The sequence below is a fragment of the Bactrocera latifrons genome, unplaced genomic scaffold, assembly GCF_001853355.1.
Source record: "Bactrocera latifrons isolate USDA-ARS-PBARC rearing strain unplaced genomic scaffold, ASM185335v1 scaffold_77, whole genome shotgun sequence".
Lineage (NCBI taxonomy): Eukaryota > Metazoa > Arthropoda > Insecta > Diptera > Tephritidae > Bactrocera > Bactrocera latifrons.
The window spans coordinates 1,145,471-1,167,721 of NW_017537456.1; the positions used below are offsets into that span (position 1 = coordinate 1,145,471).

The 22,251-nt window shown below is 35.4% G+C and overlaps 2 protein-coding genes across 2 annotated transcripts; both read left to right on the top strand.

The window, feature by feature from the left end:
- Nucleotides 1-3,220: 3,220 nt before the first annotated feature.
- Nucleotides 3,221-6,533, top strand: LOC108976487 (facilitated trehalose transporter Tret1-like). The gene is made up of 6 exons (XM_018945615.1): nucleotides 3,221-3,399; nucleotides 4,795-5,024; nucleotides 5,083-5,213; nucleotides 5,288-5,643; nucleotides 5,706-6,118; nucleotides 6,263-6,533. Exons 1-6 carry the CDS (start codon nucleotides 3,333-3,335, stop codon nucleotides 6,461-6,463), a joined length of 1,398 nt encoding a protein of 465 aa, XP_018801160.1. The 5' UTR covers nucleotides 3,221-3,332; the 3' UTR covers nucleotides 6,464-6,533.
- A 1,835-nt stretch (nucleotides 6,534-8,368) lies between these two features.
- Nucleotides 8,369-21,879, top strand: LOC108976451. Its single transcript, XM_018945566.1, has 12 exons — nucleotides 8,369-8,441; nucleotides 9,199-9,428; nucleotides 9,483-9,613; nucleotides 9,683-10,050; nucleotides 10,116-10,528; nucleotides 10,680-10,877; nucleotides 15,810-15,900; nucleotides 17,806-18,035; nucleotides 18,844-18,974; nucleotides 19,263-19,624; nucleotides 20,721-21,133; nucleotides 21,200-21,879. The coding sequence occupies exons 1-12, from the start codon at nucleotides 8,375-8,377 to the stop codon at nucleotides 21,398-21,400; spliced, it is 2,835 nt and encodes a 944-aa protein (XP_018801111.1). The 5' UTR covers nucleotides 8,369-8,374; the 3' UTR covers nucleotides 21,401-21,879.
- Nucleotides 21,880-22,251: the final 372 nt, after the last annotated feature.

Here is a 22,251-nt window from a genome sequence, read left to right on the forward strand (position 1 = left end):
TACTGTTTTCCCATCGGCTTGGACCACAGCGAATGACGTGTGGTCCTTCGACTTTGACCCATCGGTGTAGTACATTTTCCATTCGTTCCGAAAAGGAACTCTGTATTCTTCAAAAAGGCSCTGGAATACTGTTGGGCTTGTGGCTTAACTGTTGCAACATGTCTGTGAAATRTAAAAWTGTCGCAAATAAATTYAACATYAKTTATGCTACGTAATTGAGAATGGATTGGARTCATGCTTAGCGTTCTGTGACCTTATACTATGGTATGTTATAAGTCATAAATTTACTTCCTTTCCTTACAACTTTTTGTTTCATGCCCGCCTATTTTCCTATATTAAAATCAAACTAACTAACACAAATCTATATTCATCTTAGTGATGTGTGAGGATAATTTTTATTATTAATAATATTTAATTCCATTCCATTTTTATTTCAGCAAAAAGGATGACATTTAACATTACATATWGGGTATAATAGGAAATGTGAATTATTATATTAGAGATATGGGTTTTAGACGAAGGTCTAAATTGATTKCAATCTTATTCAGCGCTAAGCCCCACTATGTTTAAGAATACACCCAATTTTTTAAAATAACACGTCTATTGATAAAAATAAATGCTATAAAATCAACTGGAAAATCGGATACATTCGGCAGTCTACTAGAAAAGCGATAATTATTTTACATAGTTGCTGATGCCATTTGTTGACTGACTATTTTGACCCATGCTGACCGCAAAAGACGTTAACTTTATTTTGATAAGAGATCTTACATATTAATCGATATAATTGACTGTATAAACCCAACCAGAGGTATGAAAATCCTAATACGTGGTATAGGTATAGGGTTTAATACATTTTGGTACAATGTACAGATATGCTGTTGATTGATTGGTTATAGTACTTTATAGTTTTTTGATTGACGGCATTTTGTGGGAATGTTAGCTGTCCGATTTAACTCACATGCAATACCACCTTCTCCGAATAAGAATAAAACTTAAAATGCTTGGTCACTATAATCAAATTTTTCTTCAACTTTCCCGTAACGTTTTTACTAACCAATCCAAGCAAGGTTAGACCCTTGAAATAACAGCCCTTGGCCGGTTGTTGTGCAAATTGTATCCGATCTTCACGGCAAGGAGGCTTAAAGTCACTTCTCCAGGACCACCCTACTTACGACAAAGGATGTACAGACTGGACCTCAAAATTTCCGCGACAGCACTTGGGGCAAATGCAAAGAGACGTTGTTGGYARCATACAATGCAATAATATGGTTACCTGGYTGTAGAAGCACGCAGATAAAAAAGATACAGCGCATACCGGCCTATAACAGGAAGTCTCCTGGTGTCTCCCRTCGAGTAAGGAGAGAACCAAAAAGCTGTAATGGAGCTTGTATACTTATCTCCAAGCAGGAGAAACATTAGGAGAACATTCATCCAGCCTGTCGGTGATCGCGAACAATATATCGTGCATTCTCTCCCAGTAAATATATACAATGAATCCCCGGCTGACACTAGCCAACTCTTTGCATGCCTAATGAAACCAAAACACTTAACACCTCTCTCTATACGATGCGACCCTGTCGAAACTACTCGTTTTCCAGGCCAGCTAACTTATTGCCTCTCCCTAAACGAGGTCCCTATTTGTTTAAGGTGTCACAAACAACCGTTAGAGGAATTAACATAATATACTCCGTTTCAACATGTAGCGAGCAAATAAAAACGTGCACATTTGGCATTGAACGCTTGGTAAAAAAACTATATATGTATATAGTATAAGTATTATTTCATTTATATATGCATATTCCGTAATATAATAAAAGTCAACAACATCGTTTTGTAAATACATTCGTATATTACTCGTCAAATAAATATGAGTTACTAAAGTAATTTATATTATGTTATCTTATTTTAGTATTTTGTTATTGTTGTAGTATAGGCTGTTTTCAGTTTTTATATGTATGTAATTACAGTGAACTCAAGAAATAACGTTTTCTGCTTAATGTATCACGAAGTGTCGTGAAATAGGGAAAATTAATGTACGSTATGAGAAACGCAGTTCGTCTACCCCCACCTTAATAACAGCCACCTCTGCCTGAAGACACTACAGAGGTCTGGTAGACTTAAGCTTAGATTGACGGCGAACTTCTTTCATAAAACTACTTCCCAACAATCTCTCCTATCTTCTACATATTCGTGAAAAAACTCCCTGCGCTTCTTYTCCAGCGACTTCACCCCCTCCACATATTCCACGTATGTTAGCAAAAACCGSCGTGTGTAGATTTTGCGACGCAGTCATGCAAATTATCAGGGATTCAGTTGAAAAACGAGAGSATTTCGACATCTCCTTGTTTGAACACCTTTATAAGCCCGTCCTACCTTGTCCTGAGAGCGCAGTTCGCAGCATCGCACCTGCCGGCAATTTCCACTGCGGCTAAGTGTAATATGGCATAAACTGCTACTGTTGGTGTAGTCCGCAGTGCACCGGAGATGCATATGAGTCCGCTCTTTGAACACGTGCAAGGTTACGCTAACTATCTTTCTGAGCGCGCTCCACGAGAAGAACAAACCGTAGAACATTAGAGGCTTGACTACTGTAAGCGGACAATGACCCGAAACATAAGAGCAGGATCTGTACAGACTTTATTAGAATAACCATTACAGTCAGTAAACGCCAAACCATTAAAAAAGTGTTTCACTTCTCATTAAWACTTACTAGCACAGCTAGTGACCACATTGCTAAGGATTACTTCATTATGTCGAAAATAGCATGATCACTGCAATGAGCAGAATTTGACTTCAAAAGGTTCAGAGCTGACTGGCTGGTAATGAGGGGTATGCTGAAAATTGAAAATTTGTAGAACACTCGAGGGAATAAATAACTAGAAAGCTGCCTAAAGTACTAACGCCATTTCACCAATGTTACTTGAGAATTGATCGCAAAAAGGGTTAACATTCTTAACTAAATTATATGAAAATGTCAACTCTAGACGAGTCCCTTAAAAGGTTTTACCGCTCGAAATTTATAACTGTCATATATTTATAAAAAGAAAAACTTCAAAACATATTAAATAATTGTGTTTTAATTACAAATATTATGCCAATAAGCCAACTTTGATAATAATTTCGCAAATAAACCATTCATTTATAATTTATTGCGCAAATACTAAATCAGTTATAATAACTACAGTTGTCTTTTGAAAATTAATTGAGTGCACGTTAAGTAAGCGATACGAACAGTTCGTGAGCCACTCTGGTGGAACTGAAGTGAATTYGACGATTAAAAGTATTTTTGTGAATTTTTTACATCTTCGAGATTTGGATTTATTGACAGAATGCTGGATAATAAGTTGATGATTTTTAGAAAACAATATCGCATGCAAATATTAAGCGCACTCACGGGTAAGTTTAGAGGATATAGCACTCGTATGTATTTTAGTGTACAGTAGCAAACTTAAATTGTATTGCTTATGCTTTCTAACTAGCAACAGTATACTTGTAGTACTTCATTATTAGCCTCATTTCAACCCTGGTGACTGCAAATTCGATGAGTTAGGTTGAGGGTGCTCCTTGCCATGCTCACATTKSAGTGAGCACGAGTTGAGTSTCCGTTATCATCTTGCGTTCTAGCRSGGAAAGTATAGATCTCAGCAGACGTTCGTTGGCAATCAGCTTCTGTGCGACTGCGAGTTCCTTTTGGCTTAAAGTCGAACGCAGGAATTCAACTGAACTACTAGCTCTTTGGCAATCTGGGGGACACAGCCGAAACTWACCATAACCAACTTAACTAATTTGTCAATGAATAATGTCTATTTATGAGAGTCTTATAAGCAATTATATTTRGAGTTTTAAGTTCCACAATTAATCAGCGTTCTAAGCTGTCCAAATGAAATGCCTGTTAGGATCGATCTCCTAATTTMGAGACTTTGTACGAAGCTGAGAAAAAAAAAACACTTACTTTGGTTTATCCACCGTAAGATCAACGAAGGATCTTTTCGGTCCCATGTAAATCGGAAAGGGTCTAGTGCGCTCTTCTCTAGCTCTAGCTGTGTCAACTCGTTGATGTCCAATAGGTGTGCAAGTGTTACATTCAACATGTCAGATCACATTCAGACATGCACTTGAGTTAGCTGTAATACAAAAGAATTCATAAGCATACTTGTGCTATGTWGAAAGTGATTTGTTGATACATAAGACTATGGGAGTTCCAAGTGCGAACTCTCTCCCTCGTGGGTCAATCACTGGACCTAAGCTATTAAGTATACTAGCGGAGTCGGCCACGCGTTGCTGAGGTATACATTTTATACAATACAGTGAAAATTTTATTTACGAATAAAGGCGAAAATGTTTCTGTCGCTATAAGAATCCAAAGGATTGTACTTCAGCTTTAATTTTGAATGTTTTTATGAAGATAAATTTCTTAGAAAAAATAACGAACTTTAGGCTGCTTTTTAAATATCTCGTTACCAGCCTTTGTGTCCAGTTAATAGAGTTGTCCGCTTAATAGATTGTGCCTAATAAAAATCGACAAATAGTGGGACTGGCCAATGTGAATGGTTAATGGAGATGTCCGCTTAATGTAACGTCCATTTAATAGAAATTTCGCTATATTTCTTTATTTATGAATTGTTTTGACTATCCCATCTTCTGAGTTGGTTCAAACTKAACAATGTGTACTAAATTTTACTAAAATCGGTTAAGTAGTTTASGAATCCATCGCGGACAAACAGGACAAACAACGTGACACGTAATTTGTATATATGAAGAAGATATGCAACTGTTTCTTATGCATTTCAGTTCAAATTATCATCTTCGCACATGGTTTTAGCACGGGATGTATGTCACCGATAGTAGAAATTATACAATCACCTAAAACACCGTTAAGTTTTTCTGTTACTCCTGAAGAGATTTCCTGGATTAGCTCGATGTTTGGTTTTGGCTTCTTAGCTGGCACCATTCTGTTTGCAGTAACTATAAATCGCTTTCGACGCAAATTTAATTTGTATATTCTGCCTCTTCCACATATGGTAAGCGAAATAAGATTCTTTATTAATTAATTAATAATTGTCCCATTATTCTTATTAGCTTTTCTGGATACTGGCCTACTTTGTTGAAAATATCGACTATCTATATGCAGGACGTTTCCTCGCTGGTGTCACTGGCGGCGGGCTGTTCCTGATCACACCGATTTTTCAGAGCGAAATTTTAAACAAAAAGTGAGTAATGAAATACAACAAAAATATTATTGAWGGGTGTGACTTTACGCTTAATGTAATCACTTTTGTTGCAGCATCCGGGGCGCTATTATGTCCTCGGGAATGTTGTTCCTCAGTGGTGGAATTGTAACGGGTTTTGTACTTCCATCTCTACTGAACTATCATGTAATACCTTGTATCGGGTTGCTTTTTCCAAGTGTGTTTCTAATAGCTCTATGTTTTTTTCCGGAAACACCACAAAGCCTTTTAAAAAGCAATAATATTCTAGAAGCCAAAGCAGCTTTTGACTTTTATAACGGCTTAGGAAGTGAGAAAAATTCGCTCAGCTATAGTTTGAAAGCGTCGGAAACGGTGCAAGGTGAATTTGAAAAGCTAAGTAGGAATATTTTGAACGGTGACTCCAGCCAACCTATCACTATAGATGACTTTCGTAAGTATTCCTGAAGCATACTAAATATAACAGAAATATCTGCAGGTCGTACTTTCTTATAGTCACAAAATCTGCACTCAAGGCGTTTGCTAACGGCGCTGTGCTGTCCATTCTTTATCAGTTGTCGGGCTGTTTCGCATCTCTCAACTATATGACTTCGATATTTAACGCATCTGGTTCGGTAATGGATCCATACTTCTGTACAAATATAGTTGGCATCACGCATATTATCGGTTGTTGTGTTGCCACACTATTAGTAGAGCATCTTGGTAGAAGAGCGGTGTTATTTTTGTCGACAATAGGCATGTCTGTCGGTATGTTTATCTTTGGCACCTTCATTCAGCTCGCAGACAACAAGACGTTGGAAGTGTATTATTGGGCGCCACTTGTCTTAATGATGATTGTGGTCTTCTTTACAGCAAGTGGACTTTTTGGTACTACTTCGGTTATTCTGGTTGAAATTATGCCGATCAAAGTGAGTAGTATAGTATATTAACAAACATATTAATTCGGATACGTTATATTAGCGAAGAATTAAGTTTTACTTTCGCTTAAAAATTTTCTCGGAATTTACTTTTAATAACTAAATAACTTTTAATGATTTTTCTTTTTTCTGCAGATTCGCACTCTAGTACTACCAATGGCAATGACTATATTCAGTTTGCTAGTATTCATTATGCTGAAAATATATCCATATTTCCTATTTGAACTGGGAGTCTCCACTACCATGTACAGCACAGCGACGGTATGTGTGGTTACCACCATATATTTGTACATATTTTTACCGGAAACGAAAGGAAAATCCATGGAAGCAGAATAGGAAATAATTTCCWTAAATTTTGTACATAGTCAACTATTTGCCTTGCACTAAATAGTATAGTTTTGTAGTTAATATGTTAGAAATATTTATTAAATATAATATTCATATATAAAAGAATTGTTCCAAAGTAAACAGGACTTTCTGAATCTACAGCCCCTGGTGGCGGTATCTATATGTCGTTAGAATCTGATATCCTTATCGATTGTCCAGTGAGAATTTCATGACATTTCATCGATTGAAAGTGGAGTTATTTGCGGTGCGAAAATGAGCTTCGAACAAAGATGAAGCTCTACTGTCCGTGTGGAAAACTTTTTTTTGACAAAGGTATCTTCAAGAAATTGGGTTTARATTATTGTCAAAGGCAACAGATCGCTCTTAACCCGTTGTCGTCTACATACATATGTCTTATTCGTCTGACAATGACAATCGGTTTTCTCTTGGAGATTTGTAAGTACCAGTAATGTACATATTTCCATATATGCAATTACATACAGTTTTTAGTACATCATGAATCGTTTTCACGGCAAATCTTCGAAGAAAGGTGGAATTGCTTTAATTTTAGAAGAAATTCCAACAGATAACGAATGAAAAACGGATATGGCGTCTGATGCTAAAGAAGACCAAGTTATAATTTCAGAAGCAATGGAGATCACGTTTTGAATGATGTTCTAAATGAAATCATGACGAAAAAAATAGCAAAGCTGGAAAATTCTCAAAACGCGGTTCTCCGCCGTGATTTCACAGTTTGACTCATTAGTAGGGCCAATGGATGTTTTATTATAATTATTATTATTTTTTTTTTTTCTTTTGAAATTATGGACTCATCGACGCAATTTTTCTTATTGTACATCTTAAATTGTTTCGTTGTTTTTGATTCAATAAGCAAAACACTTTCCTTACATAGTGTCACCGAAGGAGGGAGAGTTAGTTGAGCATCGACCACACTCCGAGGCGGACATTTAACAGCAGCAGCGGCCACTCTTTTTATGTTTTTTTAAATTATCATTAAAATACAATTATCATTAAAATACATTATAAGCGTTCGTTTGTGAATTCGGGGAAAAACTGTCGGTTACAATAGGTAGGTATCTGGTACTGGTACTGAGGGATCATTTTATTAAAAACACTCTATTCTCAATTTTTTTCTGTAGTAAAAATATTACAACTTTTGTACAATTTATACGAGGTGTGTTAAAAAAAAATAACGAAAATTTAAAAATTTTCTGGTTTCGAAAGTTCAATTTAGCTGCGTTTTGGATTAAACAGAGGCGTCAAGTTTCAACGTCATATCAAATTGATATAAATGAATTTAACGACGACCAGAAGTGCTGAAGTGTATAACATGCGACGAAACATCTCTTTACCGATTCATTATTGAATTTGAAGTATATRCAATGCTAATTAATCATAAGTGAATAGTTCTCGCGACATTTCAYATTTGCCGAATATATTAACAAGCAACAAACGCACAAATTTAAGGAGTTCCAATTTAACTTCTTCTTTGAAAAGCTAAACTTTTCTCACCAATTAAGCCTATGGGCAGACTAGATTACTGTCAAGTTTATTGAGATTATTATTTGCATAGAGGCATTAAAACTAGCAAACACTATTACAAACTATCTAATCATCACTATAATTCACACTCTAAAGCAAACAAGATGGAGACGYCCGATGTTATTTATAATTTCAATGATAAACCGCGTTGGCTGAAAATCGTGTTGGTGACAAGGTCGTCTGATAATGCGAGAATTGATTAGTTAAGTGATAACCGGTGACACGCGCACGTCGTCGCATTTTGCGAATCAGTGGGAAATTTTTCAATAAATTTTGTGATACTGTGAGGCTTTCTATTTAAGCCTGAAATATTTTTATCTTTGTGTCGAGAATTAAAACAAAAAAAAAAAAAAAAAAATGTTGACAGCGAAGTTACCAATGCTTGGTAAACGGCATCGCATGCAGGTGCTGGTAGCGCTTACGTGTGAGTAAATATGAATATGAATACCTTAAATGCAATAAAAATGTGTAATGTTCTAACATGTGAAATGAACTGAATCGAAAAGTTTACGAGTTCTTAAAATCTGTTAGGCATTATGAGAGAATTGTCCTTTTCTTTCATTGTTGCTCTTGTAGTGGTAGAAAAGATTTCATAATTTATTTGAGGTGTGCTGTCCGGTTGACAGTRCATGGTAGCATAGAATTCCAGCTCCGTTCAGTTAACATAAATCCGACTGTCGCGGAAACGCATTTCACTATGGTTTTCAGAGGTCACATACATAATTTATAAGAGCGGAATACTACATCCTATAACATCATAAAATTTCTTTCGGAGCTTTCATCCATGATAACATTGATGAGAAATTTCTTGTAGTGCTGAAAAGAAAACTATGCATAGAATTTGGAATTTGCTGTTATTGTTTAAAAAATTATATAAAAATGTCCAGCGGAKTAACACAAATTTTAAGCGGTATATGAAGTAAATTATTTACGATATATTCTCGAGATCGTTATGTCTCGGAAATATGCTGTTCGATATCAGTGATTCTGTAAAGTAAATAAGAGTGTTTGTACAGTGTTTTCGGAGAAGTGGGAAAGTAGAGTAACCATATGAAAATACTGATATTCAAAGGGAGSTGATATTTTAGAGAAAAATGTCTTACATTGACAGCAAGAGAGAGAGCTTTCATTAAAWTATTTAGTATCGCTAAAGACTGCTTCTTGTTTGTTATCACTTACAGATCACATTATGAATTTTGCTCATGGACTTGGTATCGGCTGGGTGTCACCCACGGTGCAAATAATACAATCGCCTGAGACACCGTTAAGCTTTCCCGTAACCGTAGAGCAGGTATCATGGATTGGATCACTCTTCGGTTTCGGCTTTTTGAGTGGAAATATTCTATTTGGCCTCACTGCCAATCGCTTAAGTCGGAAACTGAATATGTATTTATTGGCGCTGCCACATATGGTGATTAAGAATATCAGTTACGTAATTAGTCGTTTGTAATATGTTTGTTTCCAGCTATTTTGGATCTTAAACTATTTTGTACAAAACGTTGAGTATCTCTATGCAGGCCGCTTCTTTGCCGGTGTCACCAGCGGCGGCTTGTTCGTTATTGCGCCAATGTTTCTTAGCGAAATTCTAGACAAAGAGTGAGTGTGTCCATTTTCCATTTTGAAATGTGAAAATAAATGTTTGACTTCTTTTCGAAATTTGTACAGTGTTCGTGGCACACTCATGTCTATGGGTATGTTGTTTCTCAGCTGCGGTGTACTGATCGGCTTCATACTACCCACAAAAGTTGACTACTATATAACACCGTGTATTGGGCTGGCGCTGCCCATAATTTATGTTGTGGTGTTTTGCTTCTTCCCGGAAACACCACAAAGCCTCCTGAGAAGTGGTCGCTTTACCGAAGCGGAAGCCGCTTTCAATTTCTACAAAGGCTTTGATAATGGTGTTGACGTGCAGTTGAGTCGGAGAGTTGAGGAGTCGAAAACAGCAACGGAAGTACAAAGCGAATTTGAAGAGTTGAAAACGATCATTTTGACAGGAAACGCTAACGTGACTGTAAAATTRCAAGACTTTTGTAGGTATTCCCTGAAGTGTTTATGCATTTGAAAGGCTTTTGCATTTAATTTGCTTTTCTTACAGTTGAAAGGTCAGCACTCAAAGCATTTGCCGACACATTTGTGCTCTGCATACTGTATCAACTTTCAGGCAGCTTCGCCTTCCTCAACTACATGACTTCAATATTTGCCGCTTCGGGCTCCACAATGGATCCATATTTCTCTACCACAATTGTGGGCGTAACGCATATATGCGGCACGTTCGTCGCCACTGTTTTTGTGGATCGATTTGGTAGGAGAGCTCTGTTGTTTTCTTCCACGACCGCCATGATTATTGGCATGTTCGGATTCGGCGCTTTTGTACAGTTTACCGATGCGGCCATAAAAGCTCAGTATGATTGGGCACCACTTGCTTTCATGGTTGCTGTGGTTTTCACTTCGGCGTATGGACTTTTTGGAAACTTCTTCACCATAGTGGTGGAAATATTGCCGGCAAAGGTATTTTAATATTGTAGTATAAGACTCTTTATTACTCATTAGTAATTTAAAGCTACATTTTATCATGAAATATGTGTGTAGAATATATTATATTGGTCTTACGGTTGAATTTCGAACAACTTTGATATTTATTTATATTTTCCTGTTTCAGATCCGTAGCCCGGCCTTATCGATTTCGATGTGTTTTGTGAGCCTTTTAGTGTTCGTGATTCTGAAGTTATACCCTTATTTCCTGTTCGAATTGGGCATTCCAGCTACTATGTACACTTCTGGGACAATATCTGTTGTTACCACCATATATTTGTTTATATTTCTGCCGGAAACAAAGGGAAAATCAATGGAAAAGGACTAAAAAATAGTGTATACATTAAAGTACTCAATCATAATTAAATAATTAAACAGTATTAAAAATTTGAAAGGTTAAATGCATTTTGTGTAATGGATTTCTGATAACAAAGAATATAAAAGTTATTTAATAACTTTTTATTTTCAATGTATATCACATAATTGTACTCAGTCCTGCTTTCAGTTCTGTTACAACTATTCGCTTAATACTACAGATATTTAAAGCGTGATATACAAAAATTTATTTGAAATAGTCTCCTTTCACATATCTCCTCACACGATTTGGTTATTAATGGAATCAAAGAATATTTAAGAGTCTCCAATATTTTGTGAGGTATAYAGGCCAAGTTTTCCAACTCTGACCATAAACTACAATAAAATATATTTAAATTCGTACTTCCAGTCGGCCAATCATCTGCGGTTATGCAACCAGGAATATGGCTTATAAATCACTGCTGAAGGAAATATTGCTTAACTGCCTTACAAAGCTTTCTAAAACGTTCTACAATATGTGAGTTATCTTAATGATAGTAAGAAAGTGTATTTTACTTATAACTTCGTATCTTTGAAATTAATCAAAAGAAATACCGTTTATTCATTTCGGACCATCATACAGGCTCTGGTTCTACTTGCATCTTTGTTCGCCAGTAGCTTATGACAATTCGTCCTCAATCCAGAGATGCCGTAACTAGTCAGCCAGAATTCATGAATCACATCGGCTGTGTCTTGATTTAGACGTAGCAGTAAATTAGCAATATTATCCTTCAGACTCTCCATCAYGAATGCTAGTTCAGCGCTCTCTATGTGTTCAACCCACACCTCGTCAAACAACTGTTCAAGACTGAAGACGGAGTCGCTAATTGACGAACCGCCCACTGATTTCCGTATTTGAAGCCTGAACGCCATCAGCTTTGGCATCCGTCGGAAGGATCCTAATGATCACCTTTTCCAACCCATAGCTTCGCTGAGAGAACCGAGGGACGCCGCAYTTTGCATCCAGTCATCTAGGGGTAATGAGGGTTTGCGGTATCTAAGAATTTCCTCAATCTCACTCACTGAGAAAGGTGCAACTGGCAGACAGACGCAAGCTCTAAGGCGAAACTGAAGATTCGTTTCGTCCATAGCCTCCAATCTGKCTCCCTTCCATACCTCCCYCACCCAATAAACTGCCTTCATATACAAAACAGCCGATCATGCATCCRTTCATCGTTCGCACTAGTTMTCAGAAGATAYATGACSACTACGCTTATCACCGTACCGTTTCACGATTTTGGCAACCAAGCGGCGGTCTGCTTTCAGCTTTCTTATCTTTCTTTTCTTATTATATCATATATGCAGATTTTATTTATTATATTTATTCATTTCAAACGTTCACATAGAATAACTTATTTAAAAATATTTGAATTCAGTTTGTTCACATATAACAACTTATTTTAATATAAAAACGTATTTAAATGTAATTTGATTAACTTATCGGGCCGACGCCGCTGGTCCGCCCTTCCTGACTTCTTCAGAACTACTGTGTCACTCAACTGTGCTCGACTACACAGTTCGAATATTGCTCAAGTGTTGTTCGAATTAAGTGTAGTTTTTGGTCAGAGGTGCATTTAAAAGGCACATCCGTTACGTGTAGACCTTTGACCCACAGCTTCCACTCCCACATATACAATAGGTAGAAAAAGTAAGTTATTAAAGTGAAATACAAAACAGAGAAATGAATACAATTTTAAAGTTGAGACCATATTTCAAAGTATCTAATGAAAGTAATTAAAAAAAAAAAAGAAGTTTATTGCTTTTATAAGATTGAAATATGAACACATGCAGTTTGCAGAAAAATCAGTTATCAAATTGTTTATTATCAACAATATCTACAATTTCGTGTAACTAGTTGACCTAATCGTTGTTGCCTGGAGTTGACAAGCTTCAAGCAAACATTTTTAGGAAAATTATTCCAAATGCTCTAGATGCAGTCTTTCAAATCAGSCAGGTTTCGGGGTTTCYYTKCAGCTGTACGCATCTTAAGGATTGCCCAAGTATTTTCAATTRGTGACAAGTTAGGTCTTTGAGGWGGCCATTTCAATACACTCACATTTTTATTTTTTAGATGTTCTGTGATGACTTTTGCAGTATGAATGCGCCCGTTGTACTGTTGTCGAAGGAAATCCGGTACAATTTGTCGGTGACACTCGGGGATGGCGTGTTCATTTAAAATATTTAAATAAACTACAGATATAACTTTTCCTTGCAGGTTTACAATATTGTGCCAAACTATAACGTTGGAATAACAAGGTCTAATCCTTGATTCATCAGTTCAGAGCACTTTATGCCAAAAATTTTGAGATTTTAATATGTGCTCTTCATAAAATATTTGTTTCAATTTTTGGGTTCATTTAGGTAGGGTTACTTTCTTGCAACGCGGCCGTGTGTTTTGAAAACGACACCATGGATAAGCCGGCGGAAGACCTGTGACGACGAATACCGATCAAATCACGGAAAGCATCGAGTTAGATCGGCATGTGGCATCTCGTAACATCACCCAGAAGATAGGTGTTAGTCACCAAACCATTTTAAACCATCTGCAGAAGGCTGGATACATAAAAAAGCTTGACGTTTGAGTGCCGCATGATTTGACGCAAAAAGACCTTCTGGACCCGTTTCTGTCCATGGCGAACGCCATTGTTGGTGTAAAGTTGAACTCAAAAGAGGCTTGTGAAAAGTGGCTGTCCGAGTTCTTCGCAAATAAGGAGGGAGTATAATGAAGTTGCCGTCAAGATGGAAATAGATTATCRAACGAAACGACGCATACTCGAAGTAAATCCGATCATAGTAACACTTTTCATAAAGCATTAAATAAAGAACAAAAAAGCGGAAGGGAGATATTTGACAACSTGATATAACGCTGCSTGTGATAATCTTTAAACCAACTAAAATCCACCATTTTGAGAATTTTATTAAATTCATTTTAAAAAATTGCCTCAGTATTTAAAAAAATTAAGGGGTCAGTAATGTAATCTTTTTTATTTTTTTGGATTATCTGTTCCCTTATACCCTTAGAATTAATGTAGTTACCAGTGGAAGGTTTGGAAAAAGGCCCAAAAATAATCAAAACACACTGTTTTACACTAGCGGACATGATTTTTTTTTGATGTTCACAAAACGCCTGGCTATCGTCCCTATATTTTTTTTATAATTTATTGACAATGTTATGACAAAATTTATGTAAAAAAAAAATTAAACAAAAAACGTTAATTTATTTTTTTATTTATCAACATTTTTTCTTGATTCTAGTAGGGACGATAATCATTCACGTACTTTTTAAGAATAAATTTGGTTTTTGTGTTTCAGATWATCCAAACACGAGAAATCGTGTCCGCCAGTGAAAAAACGTATCTCATTCACHCAGCCATTTCTCCGACAGAAATTCCGAAAAAATGTGTTTATACACTCCACGAGTTTTATTGTAGAATAAAAATTTTTATGAAGAAAAATGTCAAAAACCAGGTATGATTACCCTACTGATCCCTTAAATAAAAATAAAAAATAACGCTTTACTTACCAATTCAATTTGAAAATTTATGAAATAAAAAATTCTTGCACTGTTAATGAATTTTTCTAATTTATTTTGAAGTTTTAATATGAAAAGTATTAATTACTGCACTTGATAACTTACTTTTTCCACGCTTAGTCACTGAGTATACTTATAGAATTTCTTACCAGACACCCGATCGCCACTAAAATCATCAAACGCGATACTTTGATAACGGTATTTTCCGAACATATATAAAAATAATTTTATTCGTTAAAGAAAAAAGTATAGAGCATTTAAAACGGCGCTGGCTGTTTTGATAACTTACTTTTTCTATCCACTGTATGTAAAYAAGTTCGAAATTTATATCACAAGCACTTACAAATACCCATTTCTATCAGCATTGTAACAAATGTTCATTTCGGGTATATTGATTAGAGATTGCAGTATTTAATGTATGCAATGTAAAGGATCGGGAAGAAGGAAACACTTATGTTTAAGATATGTGTATATATATATACTCTGCATGTGGTGCATACATGAATTAAGATAACAAAATCTWTAAATAAAGAGCTCTGGGCAACTAGAGTTGAGTACTATTTTAAATCCGAAACCTTCGCGTTGTTAATTAAACAATATATTCTTGTAAGTATATTAATCTAAAGACCACACTGTGGAAACAAATGAAAAATAAATAATTGTTATCTTAATTCGTTTCGTAAATATTTTGCTGTCGTCATAACATTCACCTGCAGACTAAATCTTGAACTTGGTAACYAAGGTTTCTTAGTTACCTTTATAAACAAAACTGTGATTGTGTGCTTTCTTAGAAATAAATAGAACGACTTTCATATAAGCTCGTAATTTACAAACACTGTGTACATATTTAACAACGCCCCTAAATTTTTGCAACAAAATTGTGAGAACCTAAAAGTGAAAGTGCCAACGAAACCGATGTCACTGATAAAAAAAGGGCAGACTGTCATAAATCATTTGTATTATAACAGAAACAGAAAAGTCGTAGTAAAACAGTAAGAGTTAGTTTTTTTTCTTGCATTTCGCTCGTAGATTATCTCATATACACCTTTTATCTAATCACAAAAATTATTTATTTTTGTTTTAAATAAATATTTTCYAATTTTTATTTTATATTTTTAAAGTAAATAAATAAAATAATTTAGCGCAAAATACCATTTCTAATATTATATTTTTATATTTGTGGCAGTTGTGCGATTTTGCTGCTRGTGAGCGCGTACATGGCGGCGAAAGTGCCATAGCAGAGCGCAAAGGACAAGCGGAGCAATAAGCTGAATGAAGGCAGTCTGGAGAAGCTTCTCCAAACAAAAGTGAAAATTCACCGAAAAATTTATGACATAATTTTGTATAAAATACATATTAGTTAATAGTTAGAAGAAAAGTACAAAAGCAAAAATGGTGAGGAAGCAAGGACTAACAATTTTTAGCAAACGTTATCGCATGCAGATTTTGGTAACACTTGCAGGTGAGCCCGAATAAAAATAAAAGTTAAAAGATTAAGGACATATAATAATAAAAAGTGCTTAGATGAAAAATCGATAACTACTCATCATACAATTCACATAAAGTTATTGTTATTGTTACTGGGTAACGAAATGAAGTGCTTACGCTAATAATTATGGCAGAAAAAAATAAAATATTGTTTAGGGTTTAGTTACGCATAGTTTATACTGTTATGAACTATTTTACACTTTAGTACTTGGATGTCATAAGGGGGACAGCGTTCCGCTGGAGAGCTTATAATCAACCATCAGGAATGCGTGTTAAATAACTTTGAACTCGTCACGAGTAAAATCTTAATGAGGAAATATTTTGTATAATGATATTCCACATGGACTCAAAAGCTTTTGGTTTGGKGTGTGAACAATGGCTTGTGGTTTACCATCAGAGCAAATGCGGCACTTTCGTTTATTACCTATTCAAGCAAACCATTCGCTGAAAAAAATTGTGAAAATCGGTATCGCTGATCATTTCGTTGCGGGACCAGGCATCGAACAGGCGTCGTGCTTAGCCACGATTTTGGTACGATGTGCAAACGTTGTTTCAGAGCAAGGCATTATGAAACCAAACCGAGTATAAGTCTAGTAACTATAACCAACTCCGGAAAAAGTATTACCTCTTTAAAAATACACATCTAAGAAAATAATCATTATTTATTCCTCAACACAATCGATTTCGGTGAAATCGTATACGGATATCATGGGATCCGACCGATTTCGACGTAATTTAGTACGTGGCATTCTTCTCATATTCCTATGTGACGTTGTCGAAATTCCATTTGATTCTTTCACTTTCCAGTGTACAAATAAAAAAAGTAATATAACAGGATAAAAATTTTCACTAATAACTCTTTTTAAATATGCCACCTTATTATTAAAAATTTCCAAAATTCAAGCTAAACTGTTTAAGCTCCTAGGTACCGAATATGTGGACCGTAGTATCTATAGTTTACTTTTAACCGCAAATATCGGAAAATGTGTGAGATATAAAATTGAAATTCAGGAAGAATCTTTTTCTGACAATGTTAACTCTKTGTATCAAAAATAGGTTGAATCCGGTCATTACTTCCCTGAACACCATATACCTACTATAAAGATTTMCGAACTTCCAGGTGAATTTATACTGGATTTATCGGCCAATATTTGAGTTATCTCATTCAAATTACAGAAAGTGTTTTTCTCATAACATTTTATCTTTGTGGCTACAATATATAAAATGAGTCGAAAACTTGAATTAACCCCCATAGAACTAATATCAGGATATTCGCATATTTTCACTCCATGTGATTGATATTTTTATGTTAAGTACCTTAATGAAATCAAGGGAAAATTTTTTTTAGTATAAGACATGATAATAGTTAATATATAAAATGGGGTCGATACTACCCCAACTGTCATTGACTAATACAAATGAGCCTAAATAAATGAATTAATAATGTCGTACGAGGCATTAGGATGGAATGTGTTCTTAAAAATACATATGCTGGACTCTCATTTGGATTTCTTTTCGGAAAATTTGGATGCTGGATGATAAACAAAGCAAAAGGTTTCAGGATACTTGCTTCATGAAGAAGCGCTATCAAAACAAATTGAAGACAGGATACTCACAAATTGTTATTGTGGTGACTTAAAGCTTCCAAATGCTAAATATTCACGATAATCACAAGATACTGTTTGGCGACCACAGACATATAAAATTTTATATAAAATAATAGTAAACATTTTGTTAACCAGTGTTTTCCATTTTTATTACTAGTCTTGGTTAAATTGTATATAAAATTTTTTGATGCTTAGTGTACTGCATGTAACAGCTATGTAATATCTATTGTGTTATGAAATATTTCAATAAAATTAGCATTTCATTTCATCAGCTCACATAATGACGCTTTCCCATGGCATTGGTCTTGGCTGGCTCTCGCCAACACTCTTAATATTGCAATCCCCTCGAAGCCCTTTAGAATTCAAAGTTGCCGTTGAAGATGTGTCCTGGATTGGTTCGATTTTCGGTTTGGGTTCACTTAGCAGTAACATATTCTTTGGCCTCTTAGCGGCTCGCATCTCAAGGAAGACAAATATGTTTCTTTTGGCCATACCACATATGGTGAGTGCAAATTTAATTATTTCTATTTTGTATTTAAGAAAGGAATACGACTTTCATAATCATAAGTATAACCTTATTTAGTGGTTTTTGTGTTTTAAAATCCCAAACGTATGTAATTGTAAAGCACCAATAGTTAAGTAAAAGTTGGAGCGTCTTTCGGAGGATAAAATATACAAAACTAGAGTTTGAAAATTAATATAAACAAAACATAAAGACAAAGACGAACTTTTTTGTCAAAACAAAAAAAAAAAAAGGTCTTTGTGATCATTTGCCATATCCTAACCATCTCTGGTGATAGGTAAATTAATATTCACATTTATTTTTCTCTTTCCTTCGACTACTACTTGTCACATCAAAACTAATTGAAACAGGAATAGAATAATGAATATGGGCACATGATCAATCGAAAATTCAATTCTTTGTGTATACTATAAGTTTAGTAGTGCCCCGCTTCATACTCAAAACATTAACCTAAATCCGTTGAGTAGACTTAAAAGAGATATTACTGACCTCTGTTAAATGCAACACGATGACCGTTCTTTAATTTTTCGGTGCTTAAATTGTCATTAACAGAGATGTATGGACGAATTGTGTGCGAGAAATTTTCGATGACTCCATATCCTTTACTGAATGCTTRGTATCACTTAAATACTCGTTGGTGATAATGTAGACTTCCAAAACACTTTTGCCGTAGCCGTATTTCATTATAAACACAAAATTTCTGTATCTCAAACTGGCTCTTATTGAAATAAATAAAGAATATTCTGCAACATAACAGTTTTACAATTTATTTTTGTTTCATGAATAGCTCTTTTGGATCCTAAACTATTTCGCACAAAGTGTCGAGTATWTCTACGCATCGCGTTTTTTTGCGGGGCTAACCAGCGGCGGACTCTATGTCATTGGCCCTGTCTTTATTAGYGAGATTTCAGCTAAAGAGTAAGTACTTAGTAAACAAATATGTATATGTATATGTTCGTATGTTTATAAAAATAAGCCATACATATGTATGTAYGTATGTACATAGACATACTTTATAGTTTTGTGTGAATACATACATATGTATGTGGTGTATTTGCTTATTCACTGCACTGAGAACAGCTGTTCGCCTATACTTTTACGCTCAACTCTTATCTAATTTTATAAAGCTTTATAATTGCTGAACCATAACATAAAATCATAAAAAATAATGAACATACATATATTTTTCTCTTTATCATTTCTAAGAATACGCGGCGCACTCACGTCGTTGGCAATGATGTTCTACAGTTGCGGCATTCTAATTGGTTTCATACTGCCCTCTTACCTCAATTATCATCTTATACCATGCATCATCATTTTCCTATCCATAATATAYTTGGCTGTATTGTCGCTTTTTCCGGATACACCCGGGAGTCTCTTGCAACGAGGTCAACTGGAAGAAGCAGAGAAAGCTTTCAATTTCTATAATAACATTGATAGAAAGGCTATTATAAGGGAATTGTGCGTCAATGAGCTGCAAACGTCGACAGCGAAAAGTGATTTTGAGGAGCTCAAGGCGTCGAAATTAGAAGGAGGGAAAGCCACGTCTATCACTTTGCAAGACTTTTGTGAGTTGTGATGTTTTTTATTTATATTTTCTACATTCTTTTTTATTCGTTACTTTTTCTCTATTAYGAAGACGGAGTTTCGTTAATTGTTGAGCCAACGACCTAAACTTTTGAACATTCTAATTTAGTTTATTATTTTAAACGGAAGCAAACTGTGCAATAAAAGATGTTCACGAACGTATATAAAGAAATCCACTTACAAACAGAAATTATGCCAAGAAAAGTAGGGTAGATCGAACATAACAATGTCAAAACTTATTCGAGAGGATCCCTACATRAAAGTCTACCATAGGTCGCTGGTCGCTGGTCTTCTGACAACACGATTAAAGTAAATTAGACCCAACACATGCGGCTTCTACAGTGGCACACGGTCAACGGCCATGAAAGTATAATTTTTACAAAAGGCAAGTTTGTGCACTACTTAGGAAGTTTTTAATAAGCAAAACGACAAAATCTAGGCACATACTTTCAAAGTCGCAAAAAAATATTTTTCTAAGAATTCGACGTGGTCACCTTCCAGCTTCTGTAATGGTTATGGTTTTGCGGGAGTCTGCTGTAAAGGCGTTACACAGATTGTTCTATGAAAAGGGGTTAAAACTGGGAAAAAATGTACAAGCAGGAAGTTTTAAAAAGTGTTTTTCTTTATAGCAGATTGAACTTTTGAAAGAACTTATGACAAAACTAAGTATATACTAGAGAGATAGATATATTTTTTGAGCATGGTATCGCAATGATTCAAAATCTCAACTTAGACTTTACACAAACATGATGGCGAAGAATGCCATCCTCCTTTTTGTAAATGGTGAGCACAAGGAGCCAAGTTTATTTAGATAGGAAATGACTGGTTCAAAAGCCACTTATATTTTCAGAAATTCCCAGTCCAGTTTTCTTATCTCCTCTGGTTTGTTAACAGTCCAGCTCCTGCCAGTCGATTGAACTCCACTTCTTCTCTCTCATGTCATACGGAATCTGCTTTCTATTGCATCAAGTCAAATTTGTTACTTTTTTAACTTATATATATATATACATTTATATATTTGTATGCAAATATAAACATATTTTCTTTTATTACATTAAAATTTCTTATTTTTTCCAGGCAACAAGTCAGCTTTAAAGAAATTCGCGATCGCTTTTGTACTCTGCTTACAAAATCAGTTTTCGAGCAGTTTCGCTTTCGTAAATTATATGTCGCATATATTTGCYGAATCCGGTTCGACATTAAATCCACAGGACTGTACTATCTTTGTGGGTATGGTGCAGATATTGTGCACACTATTGGCTTCCATTTTGGTTGAAAAGTTTGGTCGTAAAACACTAATGTTGACCTCGACCGCTGGTATGGCGCTTGGCATGTTCGGCTTTGGTGCGTTCGTACAATTCACGGATGACGCAACAAAAGCCGAATACAATTGGGTTCCACTGGTGGCGGTTGCTTTTGTCACCGCAACAGCCTCTTTTGGCGTAATCTCGTTGACCTTTACGATTATTGTGGAAATACTGCCGGCAAAGGTTAGTCTGAGATGTGGAAGAAGGATTATTTAAAAGAAAATTATTCATTATTTTTAATTGTTTCAGATTCGCGCTCAGGCTCAGTCGATTGCAATGATGTTTTGCAGCATTATGGTCTTCATCACGCTGAAGTTGTATCCATATTTTCTCTTCAATCTGGGCATACCGATCACAATGTATTCGTGCGCCAGCTCGTGTGTGATCACCGGAATTTACTTGCTTATATTTCTGCCAGAAACGAAGGGCAAATCAATGGCGAACGATTGACAAACTAATTAACTCATTAATTAATTAATTGTTACGGAAGTTGGTTGAATACGAAATAGGGACATTTAATATTTAAATATAAGTCGCTTGGTAGCGAAAAATCCACATCATGTAGTTAGAAAATGCATCGCGTGCTTAATAACCCAAAAACTAATATTAATAATTTGGAATAACCGAAATACAGGTGAAACTGTCAGGGATGTGGTTGAATGCTGGACTACAGTCAACAGAATATATGTGAGAGGAAAAACATGCGTTTGCTCCCATAAAAGCATGTTCTACTGATTGAGCGCCCAGCAGCATTGCCAAAATGAATTAGTAGAACGGCGATAAAAAACCGGCAATTTCCAGATTATTTTTAAGTATTATAACTAACACAATAAAATTAAGTGAAATAAGTGTGTAAACAGTTCTTCGACACATTTCACATCGATCATGAAGTCGATTTACACAGAGAGAGTATAAAAATAAACTTTCAAATTTATGGCCTAAATAAAACGCTCATTAATTTGTTTTTGATTTTGACTTAAATACAGTAAAGGAGAACAAAAGCGCTTCAAACTGGTTCTGCTCGCTTTTTTTGTTGTTGGGTTTTGGCGCCAACACGCTGCTAATTGTGGAAACGATTTCGAGAGAAAACATGTGGTAAACCAAGGTTGATAAAAAAAACAATAGGTCCTGTAATGAAGTTAGTTGTGACTTAGCTGAAATCGCAAATCACGTTTAGATAATATTTCAATTGCTATTCAATATTATTAAACCAACGATTCCTATGTATCCATCCATGAAGGGGACCCAATCATAGCTGTACTGGTGCGACAAATTCTAGTACCAAATAATTTCCATGGTTG

What these genes read in the sequence shown, in the direction of transcription:
- LOC108976487 (XM_018945615.1), top strand. Translation starts at nt 3,333, where the DNA reads ATGCTGGATAATAAGTTGATGATTTTTAGAAAACAATATCGCATGCAA. An exon ending in TTCTGCCTCTTCCACATATG is followed by an intron (nt 5,025 to 5,082) that starts GTAAGCGAAATA and finishes TATTCTTATTAG; the next exon opens with CTTTTCTGGATACTGGCCTA. An exon ending in TTGAAATTATGCCGATCAAA is followed by an intron (nt 6,119 to 6,262) that starts GTGAGTAGTATA and finishes TTTTTTCTGCAG; the next exon opens with ATTCGCACTCTAGTACTACC.